Genomic DNA, 25,214 nt, shown 5'->3' with positions numbered 1-25,214 from the left:
GGGTCCCAGATGACTGTACGGCATATCACGGCGCGAGGCGCCACTCGCGCATGTGCACTGGGTGCCCGGCTGTGGGGCCCACAGTAAGAATGCTGGCACCGCGAGCGGAGCGGGGAACGAAGGGGGGCTTCGTTCCCCGTGCAAGGCTGGACCCTGGGACAGGTAAGTATCCGATTATTAAAAGTCAGCAGCTGCAGTATTTGTAGCTGCTGACTTTAAATTTTTTTTTTTTTTTTTACGGGGCACACCCCACTTTAATGTGTAGGGATTGTTCGTTTCCTAATTTTCATCAGCCAATCCTGCCATCCAGTAATTCCCGGTAGATACTGTCACAAGGCTATTTTGACTCCCAGACTGCAAAGCTGGGTGTCATTATGATCCGGTGAGTGGGGACACATGGCTGTATTTCTTTTTATTATGTTTAAGTGCGTAGCACTTTGTGTATAGCAGCTTCATTCACGTTTGATTTTGTTTTTCCTCAGCGCGCGTTATATATTTATTTTAGACATATATTTTTCACAAACTTCATTCTCCGGCTCATCAATCACACGGGCGAGCCAGTAGAAACAGCGGGTGAGGGGGGGGGGGGGGGTGACTTATTCAATGACACAGGTGCTGGGGGCGGGGCCGAGTCCTGCATCTGTGTCTATGGACGCAAATGCTGGACTCCAGAGCGCATCCGCAAGGTAACCCCCCCCCCCCCCAGGAAATCGCTTCTCCTAGGGGGGGTTATCCGATGCAGGGAGGAGCCGCTGAGGGACACCAGAAGAGAAGGTTCGGGGCCACTTTGTGCAAAATGAGCTGCACAGTGGAGGCAAGTATAACATGTTTGTTATTTAAAATAAATAAAAAAAAGGGGGTTTACAATCACATTAATGCAGGGCTTGGTTCACATACATGCATGTCGGATGCGTTTTGAACCAGACTGTCTTTCAATGTAGCCAGGCCGATTGTGGTGCAAAGTCTTATCTCTGCCCCCCCCCCCCCTACAATGTTACAGTCTGATCTCTGGACTCCCCCTACAAAGTTACAATGTTACAGTCTGATCTCTGGGCTCCCCTCTACAAAGTTACAATGTTACAGTCTGATCTCTGGACTCCCCTCTACAAAGCTACAATGTTACAGTCTGATCTCTGGACTCCCCCCCTACAAAGTTACAATGTTACAGTCTGATCTCTGCCCCCCCCCCCCCCTACAAAGTTACAATGTTACAGTCTGTAACTTTGTAGAGGGAGCCCAGAGATCAGACTGTAACATTGTAACTTTGTAGGGGGGGGGGGGGGGCAGAGATCAGACTGTAACATTGTAACTTTGTAGAGGGAGCCCAGAGATCAATGTTACAGTCTGATCTCTGGACTCCCCTCTACAAAGTTACAATGTTACAATCTGATCTCTGGGCTCCCCTCTACAAACTTACAATGTTACAGTCTGATCTCTGGACACCCCTCTACAAAGTTACAATGTTACAGTCTGATCTCTGGGCTCCCCCTACAAAGTTACAGTCTGATCTCTGGGCTCCCCTCTACAAAGTTACAATGTTACAGTCTGATCTCTGGGCTCCCCTCTACAAAGTTACAGTCTGATCTCTGGGCTCCCCCCTACAAAGTTACAGTCTGATCTTTGGGCTCCCCCCTACAAAGTTACAGTCTGATCTTTGGGCTCCCCCTACAAAGTTACAGTCTGATCTTTGGGCTCCCCCCTACAAAGTTACAGTCTGATCTTTGGGCTCCCCCCTACAAAGTTACAGTCTGATCTTTGGGCTCCCCCCTACAAAGTTACAGTCTGATCTTTGGGCTCCCCCTACAAAGTTACAATGTTACAGTCTGATCTCTGGACTCCCCCTACAAAGTTACAATGTTACAGTCTGATCTCTGGACTCCCTCTACAAAGTTACAATGTTACAGTCTGATCTCTGGGCTCCCCTCTACAAAGTTACAATGTTACAGTCTGATCTCTGGACTCCCCCCTACAAAGTTACAGTCTGATCTCTGGACCCCCCCCCCCCCCCTACAAAGTTACAATGTTACAGTCTGATCTCTGGGCTCCCTCTACAAAGTTACAATGTTACAGTCTGATCTCTGGACTCCCCCCTACAAAGTTACAATGTTACAGTCTGATCTCTGGGCTCCCCCTACAAAGTTACAATGTTACAGTCTGATCTCTGGACTCCCCTCTACAAAGTTACAATGTTACAGTCTGATCTCTGGACTCCCCTCTACAAAGCTACAATGTTACAGTCTGATCTCTGGACTCCCCTCTACAAAGTTACAATGTTACAGTCTGATCTCTGGACTCCCCTCTACAATGTTACAATGTTACAGTCTGATCTCTGGACTCCCCTCTACAATGTTACAATGTTACAGTCTGATCTCTGGACTCCCCTCTACAAAGTTACAATGTTACAGTCTGATCTTTTGGCTCCCCCCTACAAAGTTACAATGTTACAGTCTGATCTCTGGACCCCCCCCCCCACCTACAAAGTTACACTGTTACAGTCTGATCTCTGGACTCCCCTTACAAAGTTACAGTGTTACAGTCTGATCTCTGGTGCAGAAGAGACAGAGGAAATGCCTTCTACTGCCTGCAGCAGACTGATGACATCACCCCAGCCTTAAACTGAACAGGTCACCGTCACACATCAGCTGAAAAAAGGCTCAACCCAAATATTGTTCACGATCTTTGAAGAAATCAAAGGGGCCACCAACCTAAAACATTGAAAGATATTGGACAGTTAAATTGCCCGTCTGTTTCATCTCTTGGGGGGGGGGGGAATGAGGGGTGTCTACTGGTGAGACCTCTGGACTTCTCATGTCTGCACACCCAACTATACCGAGGGGCTCCCACCTCATCCCTTTAAAACCAAAACACATAAGAATTACAGAGGTTTTGTGGATGATTAAAGTGGTAATTAAACTCACTTGGTGACTTATCTGGAGTAAAACAGCCTCACAACCCGTGTAATTCATATCTGTTCAGGTTTAAAGGGATGAGGTGGCAACCCAAGCCCCCCCCCCCCCCCGCCCTCCCTGCTGGAATAGTTTATCCATGGATTACACGCTGTACCTGACGTGGCCTCAAACAGCTGATTGGCCTCCAGGTCGGTGAAGGTGCTGCAGCAGTTGGGGCACTTGAAGGACGCCCGGTTGGTGGAGTCCCGCTCGTCGGTCTCGATCCTCCGCCTCATGTGGTCCAGCTTGTACTTCACCACGTTGACCAGCAGTCTGTAGTTGATGAAGTAATAGTTGTGCCGCGTCGTCTTGCCGTCGAAAGCGGTCTCCACCCGCATCCGGCATTTGATGAACTTGTCCATCTTCAGGGTGTTGATGACGGCGCGGAGCTGTTTGCGGTCGAACTTCAGGAGCTCCAGCATGTCCTCCTCTTTCACGCAGGGGTTCCGGATGAGGATGTCCAGGGCCAGCGCGTGCTCCAGGCCGTAGAAGCCGCGCACCACATACTTAGCCAGGCGCTTCAGCACGGCGGGGACTTCCGTCAAAACCCCAGCGTCCGCCATGTCTTCTGAAATACAAGCAGAGAACAAAGGAACTGAATGAGAAAAACTGGAAAAAAACACGCATCGCCATAAATGTGTGCCCAGCATGGAGCGGGGGAGGCAGGCCCGCCATTAGAAACCATTGGGCCCACCAGACAGGACCGGGCCTTTTACAGCCTACCAGACAGGACCCCCCCGCCCAATGCTGTGAAGCATCCAATGAAGCGTGTACCTCCTTCTCCCCCATTACGATTGGGTCATGGAGCAAGGCGGAGGTATGCTTGGAGGTTGTATGGAAGGAGGCAGCACTGGGGCTGCCCACAAGGCAAGTCAAGGCTTCCTACAGACCTGATGGGGCCAGCGATGGGAGTAATACCTGCAACCGCCTACTGGTGGCCCTGGGGGAAAGAGATGGAATCTCGGTCCAGTTTTTACTGCCATCTTGGTCCCAAATTGGCAGATTTGCTTTTACTTCCTGTCAGGAGAGGAAGTGATGGCAAATCTCTCCTTAAAATTTTTTTCTTTTTTTGTTTATATCTTCCTGTCATGGTGACAACTGCTGCCTCGCATTCATTACCAGGTGTCACAAGGGCAGGAAATAAAACCAAATACCTCTGATGAGGCCTATGAGGGGGGGTTTAGGACTGCCTGTCGAGAGAGACATGTAGCGCTCCAGAAAGCAGCCCACTATTGAAATCTGCTGCACAGGTGCAGCCGGCACATCAAGGCTCATCTTCAGAATTTAAAGTGGTTCTAAAGGCTCAAGGTTTTTCACCTTCAGGCAACCCTAGAGCCCCCCCCCCTCCCCAATACTCACCTGAACCCCCTCTCGATCCAGCAATGTGCACATGAGTCTCAGCTCTCCGGGGACTCTTCCTCTTCATTGACTGAGCCATTGGCTCCCATTACTGTCAATCACAGACAGTGAGCCAATGAGAAGAGAGAGGGGACTGGGCCAAGCCACGGCTCTGTGTCTGCATGGAAACGCAGAGCAGTGGCTCAGGAGCGAGCCTGCTTGGGTGCCTCTTACTGCAAGCTGCTTGCTGTGGGGTCATTCGGAAGGAAGGAGGAGCCAGGAGCGCCAGTGGGGGGTGGGGGGGGGGACCAGAGAAGAGGAGGATCGAGGCTGCTTTGCACAAATCCATTACACAGAGCAAGTAAGTATAACATGTTTGTTATTTTTTTTAAAAATTGCCTTTAATATCACTTTAAGGGCCCATTCACATTAGACACGTGCTAAAAACACTCTGGGGGAGATTTACTATAACTGGTGCACACAGAATCTGGTGCAGCTACGCACAGTAACCAATTAACTTCTAACTTTAGCTTGTTCAGTTAAGCTTTGCCAATAAAACCTGGAAGCGGATTGGTTACTATGCACAGCTACACCAGTTTTTGTAAATCTCCACGTGTCTGAAAGCCACCGAGATGCGTTGTTGTTTCATCGTGTGATTTATCATTTTCCTTAGCTTTTTTTGAAGCGACAAATATACATTTTATTTGGGTCTCTGCGTGGCACCCTCTAGTCTGGTGACCACAGAGAAGAACCATCGATGGGTCTTTCTCTGTGGTCAGTGGCTGGATCTTGCCCAAAGAGCCAAGGGTGCGGCCAATCAGGAGGGAGCTCCCCTGACTGGCTTAAGTGACGGAGAGATCTGTGGCTCGATGTTCGACCAACAATTTGCTATGCCAAAGTCGAGTCCTGTGCCTCCAGTGTCTTTCCCGTACCCCAAGTTGCTGTCTCCTCTGTGCACCCCGTGTTCCTCCAATTCTCAGGTCCCCTCTGTGCCTCCAGTGCAAAGCCACGTCTCCAAGTAAACCCCAGTGCCACCAGCACCCACTGTGCATCCCGTGCCTTCAATGTTCAGTCTATGCCTCCAATTCCCCCCCGCGTCTCCGTCACCCACTATAAGCTTCTAGGTCTCCAAGTGCACCCCGTTCCTCCAGCGCTCCTGTACACCTCCATGTTTCCAAGTGAACCCAGTGCCTTCAGCACTCACGATTCTATGTCCACCCTGTTCCACCAGCGCCCACTGTGCTTCCAGTGCCCAAAATTGTCCAGGCCCACTTTATGCCTCCAGTACCCACCATTCCTCCAGCACCCCCTGTGCTCCCCAATTTCTCCAAGTGCAACCTAATCCCCCAGTATTCCCTGTACCTCCATGCACCTCTGTGTCTCCAAGTGCACCCTGTTCCTTCCAAGGTCTCCATGTGCCCTTTTTGCACCTTTGTGTCTCCACGTGCACCCCGTTCCCCCAGCACCCCCTGTGCTCCTCAATGTCTCCAAGTGCACCCCGTTCCTCCAGCATCCCCTCTGCCTTCCTGTCTCTAAGTGCACTTTGTGCCTCCATACCCCTTTGTGTCTCCAAGTTCACCCTGTTCCTCCAGTGTCCCCTGTGCTCCCCGATGTCTCCAAGTGCACCCTGTTAACCCAGCATCCCCTGTGCCTTCAAGTGCACCCGATTCCTCCAGTGCCCCCCCCCCGTGCTTCCTGAGGTTTCCGCGTGCAATTTGCGCCTCCATGTACCTACGTGTCTCCAAGTGCACCCCGTTTCTCCAGCACACCCTGTGCTTCTCAATGTCTCCAAGTGCACCATGGTCCTCCAGCATCCCTTGCACCTCCATGCGCACCCCCTGTACTTCCCCAGGTGTACTTTGCACCTCCATGCCCCTCTGTGTCTCCTGTTCCCCCAGCATCCCCTGTGCCTTCATGCACCCTGTTCCTCCAGCGCCCCCTTTGTTCTTTACACTTCCGTGTCTCCAAGTGCACCCCATTTTTTCAGTGCCCTCTGTGCTTCCACGGGCCTCCATGTGCACTTTGTGCCTCAATGCACCCCCTGTGCGCCCCAATGTCTCCAAGTGCACCCTGTTAACCCAGCATCCCCTGTGTCTCCAAGTGTACCTCCTTCCTCCATCGCCCCCTGTGCTTCCCGAGGTCTCCATGTGTACCCTGTTCCTCTAGCATCCCCCGCACCTCCAAGTGCACCCTGTTCTTCCCCAGGTGCCCCTCCGTGTCCCAAGTGCACACCGTTACTCCAGTATCCCGTGATCCTCAATGTCTCCAAGTGCACCCTGTTAACCCAGCATCCCCTGTGCCTTCAAGTGCACCCCATTCCTCCAGCCCCCCACCGTGCTTCCTGAGGTTTCCGCATGCAATTTGCGCCTCCATGTACCTAAGTGTCTCCAAGTGCACCCCGTTTCTCCAGCACCCCCTGTGCTCCTCAATGTCTCCAAGTGCACCCCATTCCTCCAGAAACCCCTGTACTTCCCCAGGTGCACTTCGCACCTCCATGCCCCTCCGTGTCTTCCAAGTGCACCCTGTTAATCCAGCATCCCGTGATCCCCAATGCCTCCAAGTGCACCCTGTTCCCCCAGCATCCCCTGTGCCTTCATGCACCCTGTTCCTCCAGCGCCCCCTGTGTTCTTTGCACCTCCGTGTCTCCAAGTGCACCCCATACTTTCAGTGCCCTCTGTGCTTCCTCCATGTGCACATTGCGCCTCAATGCACCTCCTAGTGCACCCCTTTCCTCCAGTGCCCCCTGTGCTCCCCAACGTGCACCCTGTTAACCCAGCATCCCCTGTGCCTCCAAGTGCACCTCATTCCTCCATCGCACCCTGTGCTTCCCTAGGTCTCCATGTGCACCCTGTTCCTCCAGCATCCCCTGCACCTCCAAGTGCACCCCATTCCTCCAGCACCCTCTGTGCTTCCCCAGGTGCACTTTGCGCCTCCATGCCCCTCTGTGTCTCCAAGTGCACCCTGTTGCACCAGCATCCCGTGATCCTCAATGTCTCCAAGTGCACCCCATTCCTCCAGCACCCTCTGTGCTTCCCCAGGTGCACCCCTGTTCCCCAAGCATCCTCTGTGCCTCCATGCACCCTCACCGTCTCCAAGTGCACCCCCTTCCCCCAGCATCCCCCACGCCTCCCCGGGTCTCCAAGTGCACCCCGTGTAGATCGTTAGGTTGATGCAATGTCCCAATATATAAAAATAACGTCCCACTCCTTTGATTGGCCCATTGCTTCTTCACAAAAGTCTGCACTGCAAGTCAACTTACAGCCATGCCCCGCGGTAAGAGGCGGAGCGTCATCCTTGTAGAAGCCCCTCGAGCCGATCGCTATGGGATTGTCCCCACCAATAGTTTTATGTTTTTGTGGAAGACCCCAGGAAGATGATTGGATAGAGAGGCGCGCGGGGGGGTATGTTCTGTATGTTGGGAAGCAGGGTCGGTCTCCCCGCGCTTGGCCAGAAGACGGGTTGACTTTAGGTCGATGGTCACCACTGGAGGGATCCCGGAGCAGCAGTTTCTCTGGGGGGAAGGCGGCCTTCTCCTCATCATTGGGGTCACCATATCACAGCTCACCCCATAAGGGGGGGACACATATGAATTACACAGGTTCTGTGGCTAATTTAATGCAGATAAGGCGCTAGGTGAGTTTAATTACCACCTTAATCAGCCCCAGAACCTGTGTAATCCATATGTGTTCTGGATTAAAGGGCTGAGGTGGCAACCCTACCTGTTGCTATGGTGATGAGTCAGCTGGAGGTCATTTCGGGGGGTCACTGTCAGTGAAGAGTCCCTCCCATCCTCCCCATGCCCAACACTCACCCCTCACACCGCTTCTCCTCCACCGAGCGCACCACTCTGCCTGACCGCCCGGCGCACACAAGTGACGTCATTCCGCCGGCCGCCATATTGAAAGAGGGCAGGGCATCCAACTCCGGTGGGTGTAACAAGATGTCCGCCTGCCGCCTCCTCACTGTATACTTGCTGTGGAGGAGTGCGGGGTGTACTAATATGGCGGCAACGGAACGTCAATTCTGACCGGGTCGCCTAATCTTATGAAACACCGGCACTCTGAAGTCAAGTCTGCCTTTGGGCGGACACTGATACATCCCGAGTCACCGCTGACGGCGCCGACTACAGCGGATGACAGGAGGGAATGCGTTCCACGGAGGAACGCAACGCGCCGTACTTCCGGTCCGCGCCCAGCCTCAGAGGCGGGGTTGTTCTATGGCTGGCCTATCACAGGCCAACGGGCTGCGGTTGTCATAGCGACAGAAGAGAGATCCGGGGAGAGGGGCGGGGCGCCCGGGCTGACATGGCGGCTCTGGATAGGGTGAAGGTTCTGGTGCTGGGGGACTCAGGTGAGGGGGAAACAATACAGAGCCAGTCCATAGACAGGGACTAATATACTGTATGTCCATATACAGGGACTAATATAGAGCCAGTCCTTACAGGGGTCATCATGCATTGCCGTCAGAGGCTATAATACATCATTATTGGGGAGTAACATAAAGCCAGTCCTTACAGGGACCACAATACGTCATTATTAGGGACAAATATAGAGAAAGTCCTTACAGGGACCATAATACATCATTATTAGGGACAAATATAGAGAAAGTCCTTACAGGGACCATAATACATCATTATCTGGGACTAATATAAAGAAAGTCCTTACAGGGACCATAATACATCATTATTGGGGAGTAACATAAAGCCAGTCCTTACAGAGACCATAATACATCGTTATTAGGGACAAATATAGAGAAAGTCCTTACAGGGACCATAATACATCATTATCAGGGACTAATATAAAGAAAGTCTTTACAGGGACCATAATACATCATTATTGGGGACTAATATAAAGCCAGTCCTTACAGAGACCATAATACGTCATCATCAGGGACTAATATAAAGAAAGTTCTTACAGGGACCATAATGCATCATTATTAGGGACTAATATAAAGAAAGTCCTTACAGGGACGATAATACGTCATTATTAGAGCCAGACTAATATAGAGCCAGTACTTACAGGGACCATAATACATCATTATCAGGGACTAATATAAAGCCAGTCCTTACAGGGGCCATAATACATTGTTATTAGGGACTAATATAAAGCCAACATTAACTAATATACATTCAACCATAAGACATTTAATAACAGGGACTCCTATAAGATCAGTCCCAACAGAGACCATCATACATTCATTTCAGGGGCAAGTACAAAGCCAGTCCTAACAGGGACCATTACACAAAGGTATCAGGGACTAATATAAAGTCCGTCTCCATGGGGGACATAATACATTAATATCAGGAGCTTATATAAAACCCACTGCTTACAGGGACTGTAACGCAACACTATTGTGGACTAATATAACGTTAGTCCTTATAGGGACTGTAATACATTGTTCAGGGCTCTGAATATAGAGATACACACTACAGGGACCTTAACACATCCTTATCAGGGACTAGTATAAAGTCAGTCCCATCGTTTTTTTTTTATGTCCCTGCATGGACTATTACACACTATTACCAAAGGCCTGTTTGTACTCAGTTCCTACAGGGACCAAAATATCACCACTTCCCAGTTCTGAAAGATATGACAAGTTATTATCATTAGTCTGTAACTTGTCTTGTAGTTAAAAACGGTTTTTCTTTTTTGCTAGAAAATTACTCAGAACCCCCAAACATTATACTTTTTTTTTCTCTAACGCCCTAGAGAATAAAATGGCAGGCGTTGCAGTACTTTCTGTCACACCGTATTTGCGCAGCGGTCTCACAAGCGCACTTTTTTTGGAAAAACTTCACATTTTTTGAATAAAAAAAATAAGACAACAGTAAAGTTAGTCCAATTTTTGTGAAAGATAATGTTACGCCGAGTAAATTGATACCCAGCATGTCACGCTTCAACATTGCGCCCGCTCGTGTAATGGCGACAAAACTTTTACCCTTAAAAATCTCCTTAGGCGACGTTTTAAAAATTCTACAGGTTGCATGTTTTGAGTTACAGAGGAGGGCTAGAATTATTGCTCTCGCTCTATGGATCACGGCGATACCTCACATGTGTGGTTTGAACACCGTTCTCATATTCTGCGCTTCGGCGGGACGGGGTGCGTTTAAACATTTTTCTTTTATTATTTATTTTACCTTTTTTTTTTTTTTACACTTTTTTATTTTTTTTCAATTGTGCCGCTTTTATTCTTATTACAAGAAATGTAAACATCCCTTGTAATAGGAAAAAAAAAAAGCATGACAGGTCCTCTTAAATATGAGATCTGGGGGGTCAAAAGACCTCACATCTCATATTTACACTACAATGCAATAAAAAAAAAGAATTTAGTCATTTAAATTTTTTTTTTTAAAAATGTCCCTCTAAGAGCTATGAGTGGAAATGACGTTTTGACGTCGCTTCTGCCCTGCGTTGTTACGGAGATGGGTGGGGCCCATCTTCCCCTCACTCGTCTCCACGCCCAGCAAGGGTGAAGATCCGACGGCTCCGGTAAGCGGTGGTGGGAGGGGGGAGGGCCCCTCTCCTGCCACCAATAAAAGTGCTAGAATCCGCCGCAGAGACCACTTTTATCGGAAACCTGACCGCTCACTGAAGAAGAGGATACCGGGGGTTATGGCAGCTGCCATATCAACAATATTCTTCTTCAAAGTACCGACATATAATGACGGTGGGCGGTCTGGAAGTGGTTAAAGAGCAACTGTCATCTCTGTCCTGCAGTGGCTCCTCCTCTGAGCCACTGTTGGCTCCTCCCCTGACCAGCTGTTGGCTCCTCCCCTGACCAGCTGTTGGCTCCTCCCCTGACCCGCTGTTGGCTCCTCCCCTGACCAGCTGTTGGCTCCTCCCCTGACCCGCTGTTGGCTCCTCCCCTGTCCCTGCTGTCGGCTCCTCCCCTGAGCCCGCTGTCGGCTCCTCCCCTGAGCCCGCTGTCGGCTCCTCCTCTGACCCCGCTGTCGGCTCCTCCTCTGACCCCGCTGTCGGCTCCTCCTCTGACCCCGCTGTCGGCTCCTCCTCTGACCCCGCTGTCGGCTCCTCCTCTGACCCCGCTGTCGGCTCCTCCTCTGACCCCGCTGTCGGCTCCTCCTCTGACCCCGCTGTCGGCTCCTCCTCTGACCCCGCTGTCGGCTCCTTACCTGACCCCGCTGTTGGCTCCTCCTCTGACCCCGCTGTTGGCTCCTCCTCTGACCCCGCTGATGGCTCCTCCTCTGACCCCGCTGATGGCTCCTCCTCTGACCCCGTTGATGGCTCCTCCTCTGACCCCGTTGATGGCTCCTCCTCTGACCCCGTTGATGGCTCCTCCTCTAACCTCGCTGTTGGCTCCACCTCTGAACCATTGTTGACTCACCGACAGTCTCATTCACTTTAATGGGACGGCTGGTGATGTGGCGGTGACACAACAATGTGAAGGACGTGGCGGCAGCAGGTGAGTGGACGCCGCTAACAGGCTCTGCTATGGTGGATCTGAAATGACAGGTGCTTTTTACATGTAAGGACTTCTTCTTGCTGGGAGTTAGAATCTTTAATATTTGCAAACAAAATGAACGTTTCCTATTTAGAATAATAAGCTGTCGGGTTAGTAAAACAGCGATATCAGAACCGATCCAATCATACAGTTTGTAGTGTACATAGATTTGCAAAACAATGGGATAAAGAAATATTCCTGAACTTTGTATTATCTCTTGGTTACTGTGAAATTGTGTGAATGCATCAATGCAGTGCATGTTATCTCAGCTTGCAGAGCTTGGATTCATTGAATGAGTTTACCAAAAAATTTAAATATTGCAGAATATACAGCCTCATGCTACATAACGAAGCTCCATTTCATGCTGAATAAATTAAATTAGTATAGAAAACTATCCTTAGATTTTTACTCCAAAAGCATTTTATTAATATACATTTGATAAAAAAATAAGCTATTTAAATCAATTACATCTGATTTTTTATTTATTTTTTATTATTTTAACAAAATCATTGATTTATATCCACCCTGGTCTGTAATCCGTCCCGACAAGGACTGTATGCTTTAATTCTGCAAACCTGATCTATTATACCGGTCCTTACATCTCCTCTCTTCCCAGGAGTGGGGAAATCCTCCCTCGTCCATCTGCTGTGCCAGAACCAGGTGCTGGGGAACCCGTCCTGGACTGTCGGCTGTTCGGTGGACGTGAGGGTAAGTCCCTGTCCCACAAGACTTATACACCAGTGCTTGAGTTTAGTCCTGACATGAGGAATGGGTGGTCATGGTAAAGCAGAACTCCAGCTAAAAATAACAAGATTTAAATGAATTATCCCAAATAAAGGAGATGAATAAGGAAAATGTTTTTTGTTGCAACATTCACCTTTATTCCAGAGATGTCCCCTGCAGTACTTGTTTTCTGCCACTAGATGTCCTCAGTCTAATAGCCAGTAACTAAGGATGAGCTCCAGCGTGTTGGCACAGCCCACGTGTAGAGCCCGTCAAGAAGTCGGCACTGTGCTGCGTTAATCACAGGCAGTGAGACATTTCCCGATCTCTGCAGCCGTGCATCGGGACAATGTCTCACTGCCTGTGATTAGCGCAGTGCCGACTTCCTGGGGGGATCTGCATGTGGGCTGTGCAAACACGCCGGAGCTCATCCTTACCAGTAACCTTCAATCCACTTCCTCTGCAGTACTTGTTTCCTGCCACTAGATGTCCTCAGTCTAATAGCCAGTAGAGATGGGCTCAGGTGTGTTCGGGATCCTGGTCCCATCCAACCCACCCGCCCGATCCCGAACACTCCTGAGCCCATATCTAATAGCCAGTAACCTTCAACCCACTTCCTCTGCAGTACTTTTTTCTGCCACTAGATGTCCCCAGTCTAATATCCAGTAACCTTCAATCCACTTCCTCTTTTGCCACTAGATGTCCTTAGTATAATAGACAGTAACCATCAATACACTTCTTCTGTAGTACTTGTTTTCTGCCACTAGATGTCACCAGTCGAATAGCCAGTAACCATCATTTCACTTGCTTTGCAGTACTTGTTTTCTGCCACTAGATGTCCTCAGTCTAATAGCCAGTAGAGATGGGCTCAAGCATGTTCGGAATCCTAGTAAACCCCGATCCCGCCAGGAAGCCGACACCGCTAATCACAGGCAGTGAGACAGTTCCTGGTCTGTGCAGCTGCGGACAGGGAAAAGACTCACTGTCTGTGATTAACGGTGTGCAGTGTCGGCTTCCTGACGGGATCAGGCAGAGGATCCTGAACACGCCTGAGCCCATCTCTAATAGCCAGTAGCCTTCAACCCACTTCCTCTGCAGCACTTTTTTTCTACCACTAGATGTCCCTAGTGTAATAGCCAGTAACCTTTTTCCCACACCCTCTGCAGTACTTTTTTCTACCACTAGATGTCCCCAGTCTAATAGCTAGTAACCTTCATCCCACTTCCTCTGCAGTACTTGTTTTTTGCCACTAGATGTCACCAGTCAAATAGCTAGTAACCTTCAACCCACTTCCTCTGCAGTACTTGTTTTTTGCCACTAGATGTCACCAGTCGAATAGCTAGTAACCTTCATCCCACTTCCTCCGCAGTACTTGTTTTTTGCCACTAGATGTCACCAGTCGAATAGCTAGTAACCTTCATCCCACTTCCTCTGCAGTACTTGTTTTTTGCCACTAGATGTCCCCAGTCTAATAGCTAGTAACCTTCAACCCACTTCCTCTGCAGTACTTGTTTTTTGCCACTAGATGTCACCCATCGAATAGCTAGTAACCTTCATCCCACTTCCTCCGCAGTACTTGTTTTTTGCCACTAGATGTCACCAGTTGAATAGCCAGTAACCTTCAACCCACTTCCTCTTCTGCCACTAGATGTCCTCAGTATAATAACCAGTACCCTTCAATACACTTCCTCTGTAGTACTTGTTTTCTGCCACTAGATGTCACCAGTCGAATAGCTAGTAACCTTCATCCCACTTCCTCTGCAGTACTTGTTTTTTGCCACTAGATGTCACCAGTCGAATAGCCAGTAACCTTCAACCCACTTCCTCTTCTGCCACTAGATGTCCTCAGTATAATAACCAGTACCCTTCAATACACTTCCTCTGCAATACTTGTTTTTGGCCACTAGATGTCACCAGTCGAACAGCCAGTAACCTTCAAGCCACTTCCTCAAGGGCCTAAATCACCCTGGACCCACCTCCAGCCTGTGATTGGACAGTGAAAGGAGAAGCAGCACAGTGATGACCTCACGTCTCTCACTCCGCTCTCTCCTATCAGCACGCTTCTCATGAGCACATGGACTGATTGGCTGCTTGTGCTGCTTCTTCCTTTCACACTTCAGCCCTGCTGTATGGGGACTGATAACGGGTCACATCCAAAGGATTTATATTGCAGAGTGTAGCGGCCGTGCAAAGAGCCTTAGAGGACGTGGGGGATGAAGGTCCACTTTTGGGGTTTCGATTGTGCCAAAACCGTACCGGTCCTTGAATTCCTCATGAAAATAGCACTTCCTGTGCCTAGGCTCGCCTCTATCCTCATAGCTTTATATCTGCAGTGTGAGATCATCTAAGTCACTGCTGCCTCTGACCGCTAGTCTCAGGAGATGTGACGATGCCACTGCCGTGCTGCTCCCTGTTCTCCTTGCTGGAGGCTCTGACATGGGGAAGCAAAGCCTCTACCAATATGGCCACCTCCATGCTTATACAGTGGATAGAGTTGACATTCGTTACTATTGTGATTGGGGGATTCAGAGACAGTGGATATAAAAAGTCTACACACCCCTGTTAAAATGTGAGGTTTCCGTAATGTAAAAAAAAAAATGAGACAAAGATAAATAATTTTAGATAACTTTTTCCACCTTTTAATGTGACTGATAAACTGTACAACTCAGTTAACCACTTGGGTACCGCGCTATTGCCGAATGAAGGCATTAGCGCGGACCTAGATTTCCAGGACTACGTCTATTGACGTCGTCCTGGTTACGAGCGGCCTGCGCGCCCCCTGAGGGGCGCGCGCGGCGCGCTCTGTGATCGGCGAGTCCGTGAGACTCGCCTGATCACCGATCCGTGTAAGGGGTCGATCCCGACCCCTTATCACGTGATCAGCTGTCAGCCAATGACAGCTGATCATGTGATAGAACGGAGCCGGTAATCGGCTATTATTCCTCCTCGCGCTGACAGCGCGAGGAGAAAAAAAAAAAACCGATCACCGGCGGCCGTGATCGGGACATCAGTCCCGATCACGGCCAGCAATGAAAGGCACCACATGCCACCTGCCAGTGCCCACCTGCCTCCCGCAGTGCCATCCTGAAATATAACAAAGTAAAAGTAAGTGCCCCCCGCCTGTGCCCATAATGCCCACAGTGCCACCCCACAGTGCCACCCCACAGTGCCACCCCACAGTGCCACCCCACAGTGCCACCCCACAGTGCCACCCACAGTGCCACCCACAGTGCCACCCAATCTGCCTCAAAGGTGCTGCACCCCAGTGCCGCCCATCAGTGCCCAGCAGTGCCGCCCATCAGTGCCCAGCAGTGCCGCCCATCAGTGCCCAGCAGTGCCACCTATCAGAGCCACCTATCAGTGCCACCTATCAGTGCCCATCAGTCCCATCTATCTGTGGTACCTATCAGTGCCCATCCGTGCCACCCATCCGTGCCATCTTATCTGTGCCCATCTTTGCCCATCAGTGCCGCCTTATCTGTGCCCATCGGTGCCACCTTATCTGTGCCTATTAGTGCCGCCTTAACTATGCCTATCAGTGCCCACAAGTGCAGCCTATCAGTGCCCACCAATGCAGCCTATCAGTGCCCACCAATGCAGCCCATCAGTGCCCACCAATGCAGCCTATCAGTGCCGCCTTATCAGCGCACTTCAATGAAGGAGAAAAATGACCCGTTTGCAAAATTTTATAACAAACTATTAAAACATGATTTTTTTTTTTTTTTTTTTGCATCTTTTTTTGTTTGTTTAGCAAAAAATAAAACTCCGAGCTGTAACTAAATACCACCAAAAGAAAGCTCTATTTGTGGGAAAAAAATGATAGAAATTTCATTTGGGTACAGTGTTGTATGACCGCGTAATTGTCATTCAAAGTGCATCAGCGCTGAAAGCTGAAAATTGGTCTGGGACTGAGGGGGGTTTAAGTGCCCAGTAAGCAAGTGGTTAAACAACAAACTGAAATCTTTTAGGAGGGGGGGGGGGAAGTAAAAATAAGGGGGGCTACCAAGAGGCCTACAGCAAGATTAAAGGAGCTGCAGGAATATCCGGCAAGTACCGGCTGTGTGGTGACAACAATCTCCCGTGTGGTGACAACAATCTCCCGTGTGGTGACAACAATCTCCCGTGTGGTGACAACAATCTCCCGTATTCTTCACATGTCTGGGCTATGGGGTAGAGTGACAAGATGCAAACCTTTTCTTACGAAGAAAAACATCCAAGCCCGGCTAAATTTTTGCAAAAACACGTCTGAAGTCTCCCTAAAGCACGTGGGAAAATGTGTTCTGGTCTGATGAAAGCAAGGCTGAACTTATTTGGCCATAATTCCAAAGGTTATGTTTGGTGCAAAAAACAACACCGCACATCACCAAAAGAACACCATACCTACCGTGAAGCATGGTGGTGGCAGCATCATGCTTTGGGGCTGCTTTTCTTCAGCTGGAACAAGGGCCTAAGCCCTCGTACACACGGTCGGACTTTCCGACAACAAAATCCGTCGGATTTTGTTCGAAACTTGTGTTGCATACACATGGTCGGACAAAGTTGTCGGAAAATCCGATCGTTCAGAGCGTTATTTCGTTACGACGGGACTACGTTCAGCCAATAGCTTTGGTCTAGGAATTTGATCTGAGCATGCGTGGCACTTTGTCCGATCGGAATTCTCTACACACAATCGGACAAAGTTCCGATCGGGTCATGTTGTCGGAAAATTTTATAGCCCAGCTCTAAAACGTTGTCCGTCGGATATTCCGACGGAAACAGTCCGATGGAGCTCACACACAGTCGGATTATCCGACAACACGGTCCGATCGGACATTTTCCGTCGGAATGTCCGACCGTGTGTACAAGGGCCTTAGTCAAGGTAGAGAGAATTATGAACAGTTCCAAATACCAGTCAATATTGGCATAAAACCTTCAGGCTTCTGCTAGAAAGCTGAACATGAAGAGGAACGTCGTCTTTCAGCAAGACAACGACGGGTGGCACAGTGGTGTAGTGGTTATAGGCGGCACAGTGGTGTAGTGGTTATAGGCGGCACAGTGGTGTAGTGGTTATGGGCGGCACAGTGGTGTAGTTGTTTAGGGGCGGCACAGTGGTGTAGTGGTTATGGGCGGCACAGTGGTGTAGTGGTTATGGGCGGCACAGTGGTGTAGTGGTTATGGGCGGCACAGTGGTGTAGTGGTTATAGGCGGCACAGTGGTGTAGTGGTTATAGGCGGCACAGTGGTGTAGTGGTTATGGGCGGCACAGTGGTGTAGTGGTTATGGGCGGCACAGTGGCGTAGTGGTTATGGGCGGCACAGTGGTGTAGTGGTTATGGGCGGCACAGTGGTGTAGTGGTTATGGGCGGCACAGTGGTGTAGTGGTTAGCACTCTCGCCTAGCAGTAAGAAGGGTCGCTGGTTTGAATCCCAACCACGACACTACCGTGGAGTTTAAATGCTCTCCCTGTGCCTGCGTGGGTTTCCTTCGGGTACTCCGGTTTCCTCCCACACTCCAAAGACATGCTGGGAGGTTAATTGGCTTCTGTCCAAAATTGGTCCTAGTATATGAATGGGGACATTGGATTGTGGGCTCCTTGAGGGTAGGGACTGATGTGAGTTTGTAATGTACAGGGATAGGGGCAATTGTAAACACTCACTCAGGTTGAACTGGTGTCTTTATTCAACCTTACTAACTATATAACGACCCAAGGAATACATCCAAATCATCAAAGGAATAGCTTCACCAGAAGAAGATTCAAGTTTTGGGATGGCCCAGCCAGAGCCCAGACCTGAATCCCATTGAAAATCTGGGCAGGATGGGTTGAGGTGGGGGGGGGGGGGGTGGATCTGAAGATCTGAAGAGGGCTTTGCACAGGAGATGCCCTCGCAATCTGACAGATTTGGAGTGGGCAGATATTGTGCCAAGTCAAGATGTGCCATGCTGATAGACTCATACCCAAAATGACTGAGTGCTGTAATAAAATAAAAAGGTGCTTCAACAAAGTATTAGTGTAGGGGTGTGCAGACTTATGCAACCAGATTCATTTTATTTTTACTCCCCTCTCCTAAAAGACTTCATTTTGTTTTTCAATTGAGTTGTACAATTTATCGGTTACATTAAAGGTGGAAAAAGTTCTGAAATTATTTATTTTTGTCTAATTTTTTACAGAAACCTGACATTTTAACAGGGGTGTGTAGACTTTTTATACCCACTGTATACAGTACAGAACTGGGAATGGTAGGTCAGTACTTGGGGGGATCAGCTGTAGGGAGACCACAGACCATACCGGTGACTACTCCTTCACTCTCTGCTGTTGGGTGCATCTTCCAGTTCTGAGTGTCCTCCTTCTCTCCTGATTGTATTCCAGCTACACGAATACAAGGAGGGGACGCCGGAGGAGAAGACGTTTTTCATCGAACTTTGGGACGTTGGGGGATCGGTTGGGAGCGCCAGCAGCCTAAAGAAGGCCAGAGCTGCTTTCTACAACGGCATCAATGGTGAGATCTCTACACAACCTCACCGAGTCAGGATTTCACTTTGTTTTTGTTTTTTCTTTTTTTAAACCTAAATAGAAAAAAAAGACTGCATAATACACAGAGCACTGGTCACAGGACTGCATAATACACAGAGCACTGGTCACAGGACTGCATAATACACAGAGCGCTGGACACAGGGCTACATAATACACAGAGCACTGAGCACAGGACTGCATAATACACAGAGCACTGAGCACAGGACTGCATAATACACAGAGCACTGAGCACAGGACTGCATAATACACAGAGCGTTGGGCACAGGACTGCATAATACACAGAGCGCTGGGCACAGGGCTACATAATACACAGAGCGCTGGGCACAGGACTGGACGATACACAGAGTGCTTGTCACAGGACTGCATAATACACAGAGCGCTGGGCACAGGACTGCATAATACACAGAGCGCTGGGCACAGGGCTACATAATACACAGAGCTCTGGGCACAGGACTGCATAATACACAGAGCGCTGGACACAGGGCTACATAATACACAGAGCACTGAGCACAGGACTGCATAATACACAGAGCACTGAGCACAGGACTGCATAATACACAGAGCACTGAGCACAGGACTGCATAATACACAGAGCGTTGGGCACAGGACTGCATAATACACAGGGCACTGGGCACAGGACTGCATAATACACAGAGCGCTGGGCACAGGGCTACATAATACGCAGAGCTCTGGGCACAGGACTGCATAATACACAGAGCACAGAGCACAGGACTGCATAATACACAGAGCACTGAGCACAGGACTGCATAATACACAGCGCACTGAGCACAGGACTGCATAATACACAGAGCACTGAGCACGGGACTGCATAATGCACTGAGCACAGGACTGCATAATACACAGAGCACTGAGCACAGGACTGCATAATACACAGAGCACTGAGCACAGGACTGCATAATACACAGAGCACTGAGCACAGGACTGCATAATACACAGAGCACTGAGCACAGGACTGCATAATACACAGAGCACTGAGCACAGGACTGCATAATACACAGAGCACTGAGCACAGGACTGCATAATACACAGAGCACTGAGCACAGGACTGCATAATACACAGCGCACTGAGCACAGGACTGCATAATACACAGAGCGCAGGGCACAGGACTGCATAGTACACAGAGCTCTGGGCACAGGACTACATAATACACAGAGTGCTGGGCACAGGACTGCATAATACACAGAGCACTGAGCACAGGACTGCATAATACACAGAGCACTGAGCACAGGACTGCATAATACACAGAGCACTGAGCACAGGACTGCATAATACACAGAGCACTGAGCACAGGACTGCATAATACACAGAGCGCAGGGCACAGGACTGCATAGTACACAGAGCTCTGGGCACAGGACTACATAATACACAGAGTGCTGGGCACAGGACTTCATAACACACATAGCTCTGGGCACAGGACTACATAATACACAGAGAGCTGGGCACAGGACTGTATAATGCACAGAGAGCTGGGCACAGGACTGTAAAATGCACAGAGTGCTGAGCACAGGACTGCATAACGCACAGAGCACTGGGCACAGGACTGGATAATGCACAAAGCGCAGGGCACAGGACTGCATACCACACAGAGCTCTGGGCACAGGACTACATAATACACAGAGTGCTGGGCACAGCACTGCATAATACACAGAGAGCTGGGCACAGGACTGTATAATGCACAGAGCGCTGGGCACAGGACTGTATAATGCACAGAGCGCTGGGCACAGGACTGTATAATGCACAGAGCGCTGGGCACAGGACTGCATAACGCACAGAGCGCTGGGCACAGGACTGCATAACGCACAGAGCGCTGGGCACAGGACTGCATAACGCACAGAGCGCTGGGCACAGGACTGCATAACGCACAGAGCGCTGGGCACAGGACTGCATAACGCACAGAGCGCTGGGCACAGGACTGCGTAACGCACAGAGCGCTGGGCACAGGACTGCGTAACGCACAGAGCGCTGGGCACAGTACTGCATAATGCACAGAGCGCTGGGCACAGTACTGCATAATGCACAGAGTGCTGGGCACAGTACTGCATAATGCACAGAGTGCTGGGCACAGTACTGCATAATGCACATAGCGTTGGGCACAGGACTGCATAATGCACACAGTGCTGGGCACAGGTCTGCATAACACACAGTGCTGGGCACAGGACTGCATAGTACCCAGAGCGCTGGGCGCAGGACTGCATAATACACAGAGCACTGGGCAAGGAAGAGGGAGGATTCAGGGCAAAATATAAACAGATTCCATTTCAGCTTTATGTGGTTTTAGGTATCCTCCTCGTCCATGATCTCACCAACAAGAAGTCATCTCAGAATCTGCACCGCTGGCTGCTGGAGTCTCTCAACAAAGATTTACAGCCAACAGGTGTGCTGGTGACCGGTGGGTGAGTATTCTGCATCCTACCAGATCTGCGATATCTCATTTTCTATCCCAATCCCCAACATGACACTTAAAAAACCAAACCGGAGTTTGTAGACCGTAGTCCACCCAAAACTGATTCTGATCGATGCTGGAGAGTTTTTAAACTCTGATGTCTGGCTATCCAGCAGGGGCGTATTAGCAACCAATGAAAGCCTGCCAGGTGACATAGGCACACCTAAAGCACAGAGTCTAAATGGCACCTTGGTCTTTACAAAAGTACCCTGCAATGGACAATGGGCCAGTTACTCTTGTGGCCACCAGGTGGCTTTCCTGAAAGTTGCCACCATGTTGCGGCCGTAGGGATCACCCCACTGATGGCTATTAGGCTACGATAAATGGCAACAGGCAGATGGGTCAGATTCTGGTTGAGGCCATCGACAGGCAAGGGTAGTAAATAAAGGGCAGAGTTTGGGATAGGAAACACCGGTAGACTCAGTCAGGAATCAGCAGCAGGTAAGGCTACACACAGGAAGCTGGGACCAGACTGTGTATGCAAAAATCCAGTGCCAGAATACTTAACTAATCAGCCTAACCAACAACTAACTATTTAAAATATATACACACACAGAAAAGCAGGAAATAACTGGAGGTGCAGGGAGCAGTTGGGAAGGGGAACCAAAACTGCAACCAGAAACAAGCAGGAGCAGGTACAAGGCAACAGAGCATAGGGCAGGGGCAGGATAATAGCTAGCAGTACCAAGCAAAACACAGAAGCGAGAGGCATGAGTAGCGGAGGACCTAAATTCCCATCAGCTAACATCAGGTGGAAACTGATTACTGGGATCTGCTGGGAAACGCACGCTGGTGAACCCCAGAACTCCAACCTTCCACTCTGGGAAGCACTGTGCCACCAGCAGGTGATCAGGGTCCTGACAACAAGTCAGGTTAAGCACTCTAGTAAGGTAGCTGTCAAGAAGTCACAGCACTGGCCACCATAAGGGACGGAGTTTAAATATAAATACCTTTCCTGACCCATGCACCCATCCCTAGGTACAGGAATGCATGGAGGGTATTTAGCGGAGGACCTAAATACCCACCCAGCAGCTAGCATCAGCTGGAAACTAATTACTGGGATCTGCTGGCTGCTGGAAGACACCCACTGGTGGGCACTGGAACTACAACCTTCTACAGTATCTGGCAGCAAGCAAAACACTGAAGCGAGAGGCACGAGTAGCAGACGACCTAAATTCGCTCCCATCAGCCAGCATCAGGTGGAAACTGATTACTGGGAAACGCACGCTGGTGAACCCCAGAACTCCAACCTTCCACTCTGGAAAGCACTGTGCCACCAGCAGGTGATCTGGGTCCTGACAACAAGTCAGGCTAAGCACTCTAGCAAGGTAGCTGTCAAAAAGTCACAGCACAGGCCACCATAATGGAAGTAGTTGAAATACCTTTCCTGAATCACGCACCCATCCCTAGGTACAGGAATGCATGGAGGGTATTTAGCGGAAGACCCAAATACCCACCCAGCAGCCAACATCAGTGGAAACTAATTTCTGCTGGCTGCTGGAAGACACTTAATGGTGGACACTGGAACTCCAGCCTTCCAATGTGGAAAGTACAGTGCCACCAGCAGGTGATCCAGGTCCTGACAACAAGTCAAGCTAAGCACACTAGCAAGGTAGCTGTCAAGAAGTCATAGAACCGGCCACCCTAAGGGAAGGAGATAAAATACCTTTCCTGACCCACGCACCCATCCCTAAGCAAAAGGATGCACACCCAGAACCAATCACATGCATGCTCAAGCACACCCCAGCAGGCCACAAACAGGGATGTGTGACACTGCATGTGTAAGCAGGATGGACTTCCTCCAAACCCTGTATACTGTCTAGAGATGTCCAGACATGTTGGGGAGATTTTCGAAAACTGGAGAACTCAGAATCGGGTGCAGTTGTGCATGGTAGCCAATCAACTTCAAACTTCAGCTTGATCAGTTAAGCTTTGAAAATAAAACCTGGAAGGTGATTGGTTTCTATGCAGAGCTGCACCATATTTTGAACTCTCCAGTTTTAGTAAATCTCCACCATATCTGTAAATTCTTGTCCAGCATGCTATAATGGTGGAAGGTTGACCCACCCCAACTAATAACTACTAACATACGTATTACATGTGATAAACTGACACACTGTAGACAAGTATAGACTATATATTGTGACATTGCTCCAAAATGGGAAATTTAAATGTCATGTGGATGGCAGCTTGATTCCTTATGCAGAAGGCAGCATCTCATCAGAAATATACATGTGTCTGTCATCCGATGTACCAGCAAGTGCCATGATCCGTTCATAGATATAATTATGTTTGGGAAGTGAAAAGTCCATATGTTGCAGAAGGACTTGAAGGAAACATCAATCATTGACATTCAGCTTTACTGGGTAATGACGTATATCCTTTTTTTTTTTTTTTTTTTTGAGTTTTAAGACCATAAAAGCTCTTATGGACCGCACATCAGAGAAAAAAGCCAGCTCATATAATAGGCCATCTTTTTCTCTGGTGGTATTAGCATATTCGAAGGCCCTGTGCCTAATTCATTAAAGCCTTACAATGGTGCTGACATCCACGACAGATTCCGGTAGTTCTTTTCACCCCATTCACAATGTGGTATTATAACTACGACAGATTCAAGAATTACTATCAGTTTGTAGATAAGCTGGCATCCAGAGACAGGCCAGAGAGCATGCTTAGAGCGGTGCTGCTGTGTTGTGAAGAGCAGGGTATGTATGAGCCACTCCTCCATCCTCCCACCCCCCCCTCCACACACACATAAACACACCTGTCACTGGTTACTACTACACTATTGACTGCACAGCTGACAGCATCCTAGCAACCAATGATGCTGTGCAGCCAACAGCATCCCAGCAACCAGTAATGCTGTGCAGCCAACAGCGTCCCAGCAACCAGTAACGCTGTGCAACCAACAGCGTCCCAGCAACCAGTAACGCTGTGTAGCCAACAGCGTCCCAGCAACCAGTAACGCTGTGCAGCCAACAGCGTCCTAGCAACCTGTCATGATGTGCAGCCAACAGCGTCCCAGCAACCAGTAACGCTGTGCAGCCAACAGCGTCCCAGCAACCAGTAACGCTGTGCAACCAACAGCGTCCCAGCAACCAGTAACGCTGTGTAGCCAACAGCATCCCAGCAACCAGTAACGCTGTGCAGCCAACAGCGTCCCAGTAACGCTGTGCAGCCAACAGCATCCCAGTAACACTGTGCAGCCAACAGCGTCCCAGCAACCATTAACGCTGTGCAGCCAACAGCGTCCCAACAACCAGTAAAGCTGTGCAGCCAACAGCGTCCTAGCAACCTGTCATGATGTGCAGCCAACAGTGTCTTAGCAACCAATGATACTCTGCAACTAACAGTATCCCAGCTACCTATGTCATGGTGTAGCCAACAGTGTCCTAGTAACTACTGATGCTCCCCCCCCCCAGAAATGAACATTCACAAAGGATGGAATGGACAGGCAAGAGCAACCTAGCAACCCATGATACTGTTCAGCCAAAAGCATCCTATCAACCAACGACGCTGTGCAAGTGACAGCATCCTAGCAACCAGTTATGCCGTTCAGCCATCAGCATCCTAGCAGCCAATGTTGCTGCCTAACCAACAGCATGCTAGGAAACACTAATATTGTGTGACTCCCCCCCCCAGCCAACAGCATCCCAGTAACACTGTGCAGCCAACAGCGTCCCAGCAACCATTAACGCTGTGCAGCCAACAGCGTCCCAACAACCAGTAAAGCTGTGCAGCCAACAGCGTCCTAGCAACCTGTCATGATGTGC

General features: G+C 49.6%; 2 protein-coding genes across 3 annotated transcripts in view; one reads left to right on the top strand and one right to left on the bottom strand.

The window, feature by feature from the left end:
* Window positions 1-8,472, bottom strand: part of GTF2E1 (general transcription factor IIE subunit 1) — a 34,368-nt gene extending 25,896 nt beyond the window's left edge. The window contains exons 1-2 of the mRNA XM_077479601.1: window positions 8,098-8,472; window positions 3,064-3,516 (exon numbers count right to left, since the gene is read on the bottom strand). Of these exons, the coding sequence (XP_077335727.1) occupies window positions 3,064-3,511 (448 nt within the window). The 5' untranslated portion in view covers window positions 3,512-3,516; window positions 8,098-8,472. The remainder of the gene's footprint in view (window positions 1-3,063; window positions 3,517-8,097) is intronic.
* Window positions 8,385-25,214, top strand: part of RABL3 (RAB, member of RAS oncogene family like 3) — a 39,730-nt gene continuing 22,900 nt past the window's right edge. Inside the window, exons 1-4 of one of the 2 annotated variants that reach the window (XM_077479603.1) lie at window positions 8,438-8,636; window positions 12,361-12,452; window positions 18,812-18,941; window positions 21,277-21,391. In XM_077479603.1, coding sequence (XP_077335729.1) covers window positions 8,591-8,636; window positions 12,361-12,452; window positions 18,812-18,941; window positions 21,277-21,391 — 383 coding nt within the window. In that variant the 5' untranslated portion in view covers window positions 8,438-8,590. Of the gene's footprint in view, window positions 8,637-12,360; window positions 12,453-18,811; window positions 18,942-21,276; window positions 21,392-25,214 lie in introns of both variants that reach the window. The other variant, XM_077479604.1, reaches the window with a different exon arrangement.

The sequence above is a fragment of the Lithobates pipiens genome, unplaced genomic scaffold (assembly GCF_037356315.1).
Source record: "Lithobates pipiens isolate NorthernLeopardFrog02 unplaced genomic scaffold, aLitPip1_a1.2 Scaffold_16, whole genome shotgun sequence".
Taxonomy (NCBI): Eukaryota; Metazoa; Chordata; class Amphibia; order Anura; family Ranidae; genus Lithobates; species Lithobates pipiens.
Note: the sequence above shows the minus strand (reverse complement) of the source record. Positions and strands in the feature narration are given on the sequence as shown.